The 5,533-nt window shown below is 33.3% G+C and overlaps 1 protein-coding gene across 1 annotated transcript in view; it reads right to left on the bottom strand.

Annotated features, from left to right (window-relative positions):
• spg11 (SPG11 vesicle trafficking associated, spatacsin) overlaps positions 1-4,635 on the bottom strand; it is a gene marked incomplete at its 5' end in the record, with an annotated part of 61,897 nt that extends 57,262 nt beyond the window's left edge. Inside the window, 3 exon segments of the mRNA XM_016573675.1 lie at positions 2,018-2,192; positions 2,859-3,086; positions 4,437-4,635. Of these exon segments, the coding sequence (XP_016429161.1) occupies positions 2,018-2,192; positions 2,859-3,086; positions 4,437-4,635 (602 nt within the window).
• Positions 4,636-5,533: the final 898 nt, after the last annotated feature.

Raw genomic sequence — 5,533 nt, 5'->3', positions numbered from 1 at the left:
TTGTGTTTTCCTCAGTGCATAACTGACACATCACAGTTATATTCTACATCTATAAATGTTGGAAAGTCATGCAAATATATCCATTTTGCTGTCAGGAGTGAACGAAAACAGACGGAGCGCAATAGAATAATAGCGCAATAATTTTGAGCACAATATACATTTTGCTAAAATATTTGTTGTTGGACATTAAATGTGACGCATGTAGATTTTTAATCCTACATATAAGTGTATTTTTATGATAGCAGTAACTGTAAATCAAATGTAAGCTGGCTAATACAGCCCAAATTACTAGCTCAAATGATTTAAATGTGTGTTCCTCTTATCAGTTAAAAATGTAGTCTGATTTCTATTATTTATTTTCATTTTTAATTCAGTGATTTTAACTTTTAATTTAGTGTTTTTAATGCTTTAAAGAGCAATTTTAGATTGTAGTGTTTTAATGTTCTATTAATAACCATAAAAGGTACAGCTGTCAAATAAAAGAGAGAAAGGCTGCATGGCTAGAAACTGCTGATCAAATAAATGCGCAAGTAGCAACTATGTTAAAATGTTTTCATATATCTTTAAAAAATGTCATTAAATTTTGGGCACAATACATTAAATACAGTTGGTTGTAGCCTATTTGTTAATTATTTGATTTATTATTTAAGTTGCATTTTCTGTATACTTTTATTTTTGGACTGATAACGTCAAATAATTGTATGTGAGAGAGTCAGTGGTAATATCATTGCGTTCCTATTGGTAAGTGTTAGAGGAGCTCAGCTTAGCCTGCTTTAGACCAGGTTAGTTTCCCAGCATAAGTTGACACAGTGACTGAGATTGAGCTATGGTAATTTTGCTTTCGGAAACCAAATCAAGTGACAACAAGTCAGAATAACTGTAATAAGCCTGGCTTATTTGGTAAACTTGTTTTGTGGAACCGCCCCCTGGAAGATCTGTTGCAGTTTGTGATATTATTTAACATCACTAGAAAATATAATTAAAAAACAATAATAATGAGTATACAGATGCAATTAATTATAGTAATAAAAGTTAGTTAGTTAATTTAAAATAATTAATCATCCTGGATGGGGGAAAAAAAAAAATCTACTTAAACAACAACCCAAGAAATAGATATTTATGCTTTAATGCATAAATAAATGCTAAACAAAATAATTAAATGTTTGAATAAATGCTGGATTTAAAAATGATAAAAATAGTAATTAAATGCTTAAATAAATAAAATAACTAAATTATCAAAAATGCTCATGTTAAAATAAATGCTTAAAAAATACACACACACACACATACACTCACTCACTCACTCACTCACACACATTCACTCTCTCTCTCTCACTCACACACTCGCTCGCTCGCTCACTCACTCACACACATACACACACACTCTCTCTCACACACACATTCACTCACACACATTCACACACACATTCACTCACTCACTCACTCACTCAAACACATTCACTCTCTCTCACACACACACACACACACACACACACACACACACGTTGAGTCTCTCAAAGAACGCTGGGAATCATTCATGTAAACATTGACCAAAACAGAAAGCACACACACACACACACACATACACTCACTCACTCACTCACTCACACACATTCACTCTCTCTCTCTCACTCACACACTCGCTCGCTCGCTCACTCACTCACACACATACACACACACTCTCTCTCACACACACATTCACTCACACACATTCACACACACATTCACTCACTCACACACATTCACTCACTCACTCAAACACATTCACTCTCTCTCACACACACACACACACACACACACACACACACACACAGGTATAAATAAAATATAACAAATAATGGAAGATCTACTTCACTTGGCGCTATTTAATACCACTAGAAAACAAAATAATGTCATAAAGCTGCAATTAATTGCAATGTTTTATATAATAAAAACAGTGGGAAAACTAATAAATAAATACATAAAAATACAAACAAATAAGTGGCACAAACAGCAGAGTGTCATTAGGTGTGTGCACCTGAAGTAGTGGTTGAGGTCGACGGCGAGGGCTTGGTTCTGCCGGGTGACGCTCACAGCTGTACTGAGATCCTGTGAGATCTGGAAGAGACAGAAGGATGAGACGTCTGCTAGACTGCAGTATGAGGCGAAATCCACTGTAGCCAAGAGTTTCCCATCAGTGCTGTCAAACACATCTGACACACAGCGTTAAAGAAACCAGTAACAGCTCATATTCCAACACACAATCAATGTATATATAAATACACACACATACAGCATATATTTTGAAAATATTTACATGTATATATTTATATTCATAAGAATTATATCATATATAAATATTTAATATATAAACGTAACATTTTTCTTAAATATATACTTGCATGTGTGTGTATTTATATATACATAATAAACATACACAGCAAACATTAATATATTATGTAAACACACTTTTATTTTGGATGCGATTGATCGAGATTAATCGTTTGACAGCACTAATATATATATATATATGAGTGTGTGTGTGTGTGTGTGTGTATAAGAACACATACAGAAATAATTGTTGTTGTTATTACATTACATATTTAATATTAGTTTTAAATAATGTTTTAATATAATATTAAATATATTATTATTACTATTATTATAAACATAAATATTTGAAATGTCATCCAGTCGTGTCCAATTGGTTTATTTATGTACAATTACAACAAAAATATGTTCAAATGGTTGTACATAAACAAAAATCTAATCTGAAGAGTCAGTTTGTGGTTCAGAGAACGACAGTGTCGTGTATTCTCTATCCGGTGGATATCTGGCTGATAATGAGCGTGTTATGTGCTTCATACGCTGAAGGATACATGCGAGTCCAGTCCGGAGCAGAATGAAGAGCGTTCCCCGACAGAGCCGGCAGTCGGCGCAGGCGTCCTCCGTCTGGAGAGGTGAAGCGAGCCGAACGCAGGACAGTGTCTCCAGCTGCGCAGTCGCGTCCGTCCAGCGGAGCTGCAGCAGCAGACATGTGTTCAGCAGCAGCACACAGCAGCCGTCAGCGAACCACAGCGGCCTCAGCGACAGCAGCTCCGTCACGTCTGCACACAAACACAGCGCTTCAGGATCAACAGATCAGGGCTTGATGAGAGCGGGAGGCTAGGGACCCTGGAGCACTAAACCAGTCAGAAGTCGCTGGGGTATATTTGTAGCAATAGCCAACAATACACTGCATGGGACAAAATTATAGATTTTTCTTTTATGCCAAAAATCATTAGGATATTAAGTAAAGATCATGTTCCATGAAGATATTTTGTACATTTCCTACCGTAAATATATCAAAACTTCATTTTTGATTAGTAATATGCATTGCTAAGAACTTCATTTGGACAACTTTAAAGATGATTTTCTCAATATTTAGATTTTTTTGCACCCTCAGATTCCAGATTTGAAAATAGTTGTATCTCAGCCAAATATTGTCCGATTCTAACAAACCATACATCAATGGAAAGATTATTTATTCAGCTTTCAGATGATGCATAAATCTCAATTTCGAGAAATTGACCCTTGTGACTGGTTTTGTGGTCCAGGGTCACATATGGCCGATAATAGATTTTTTACGATTTTTAACTGGTCAACTTGAAAATGTAATTGCAACATGATTCGAGTAGCTTTTTCTTTATGAACCCTCTAGTTAAAGAAAATTCTATTCCGAGTTCAGCACACATGAAGTTGTCAACATGATGTAAATGTTAAACAAATCACTTGTTAAATATCTTTGCAGAAATGATGCATGAACTACAACTATATATTATACAAACTTGTCTTTTACATCTTGTGTGTTCAGAAATAATGCAAGGAAAATGCTTAAAAAAAATTCTCAAAAGTCAAGGTATTTCAAATTCAAAATGACTGCAGGTATAACACCAGTAGACTATTATTATCTATAAATGTTCTGTAAAAACAACAGCAGCCTGTCACCATGATGCAAACATGAGTTTTTTTTTATTCGCATTGTTTTTTCTGTGTAAACATGGATGTGTTTGACTGTTGCGCTCGTGTCTCTTGCAGCGTCTCGTGCATGAAACGGCAGTCTAAAAACACGCCGCTCAAGTTAAAGAAGTTCACTCCCATCTTCTTGCATGTTTTTCCTGTTCCTCTGCACGCGTCGCATCTTTCTCAACACAAAAGCGCATTCTGTGTGATATGAGCGCGTCACCAGCGGTTGGATCGTTCTTTTCTCTTTATGTTATCATTGCCATATTAATGTCAAAGTGTCTGATTCTAACGTTTGGTAATATTTCTATTCAAACTCGTGATTCCTCGATTCCTAAGAAGTTAAATCGTGGCAAAACATTTCGAATGAATCGAGAAACTGGGAAGAATCACCCAGCCCTAGCTTCAGGATGAACCGATCGGAGTTTGATGTGAACGGGAGGCAGTTTTCTCACCGGGGTGCTTGTGTTGAACGCACTGCAGCAGGGATTCAGACGATCTCTCACACAGAAGAAGCGGCTGACCCTGAGGATCCAGCTCATACAGCCTCAGCGCACACTGAGAGTCCAGCAGCAGCAGCTTCAGCTTCAGCTTCACATCCCGACCGCTGCGCTCCCACTGATCCTCCCACAGAACACTCCACAGCAAAGGCAAAAACAGAGAGAGAGAGAGAATATTTACTATATATATATATTGTGTGTTTTTCAAAAAGAATATAAAAAAAAATAAAAAAATAATATATATGCACGAGTAAAAAAAGATTAAATATATAATGTACAAGTAAAAAACATTAAATAAATAAATTAAATTAAATATTATTATATTAATATTATTACAAATAATAATTATAATACACATGTACATAATATAAAATTGATTGCACTTAACTTTGTGATCTTTATTAACAGTAGTAATAATAATAAAAATGGCACAAAGAGAATGGAAACATCACATATTAAATAACTATTAATATTACATTTTTATTAATAATAATAATTATCATTTTAAATATATATTCAATATATAATCATTCATAATATATTTAATATATTTATTTTTAATAAATAAATGTAGTATATGGTTATTATTACTATACTATAAATAATGATAATTATGATGCAAAATTTGCAGTTTACTTAATATAATAATAAAATTGCAAACATAGAACATTAAACAACTATTACTATTAATGTTATACGGTACTGTATCTTACACACACACTTTTCTATTATTATTAACATTCACATTTTAAATAAATATTTAATATATAATTATTCATAATACATTTATTATTCATATACATAATATTATATTATTTCATATATTTATTTTAATAAATTAATATTATTATACTATAAATATTCAATAATGATAATTATGATTTAAAATGATTGCAGTTTACTTTTTGATACTTAATATAATAATAATAATAATAATAATAATAATGTAAAAGTATACAGCAGCATTTTTATATACAGTGGGTACGGAAAGTATTCAGACCCCCTTAAATTTTTCACTCTTTGTTATATTGCAGCCATTTGCTAAAATCATT

This window comes from Sinocyclocheilus rhinocerous, unplaced genomic scaffold, assembly GCF_001515625.1.
Source record: "Sinocyclocheilus rhinocerous isolate Xijiao unplaced genomic scaffold, SAMN03320098_v1.1 scaffold2308, whole genome shotgun sequence".
Taxonomy (NCBI): Eukaryota; Metazoa; Chordata; class Actinopteri; order Cypriniformes; family Cyprinidae; genus Sinocyclocheilus; species Sinocyclocheilus rhinocerous.
The sequence above is the reverse complement of the archived record's forward strand: the minus strand, read 5'-3'. Positions and strand labels throughout refer to the sequence as shown.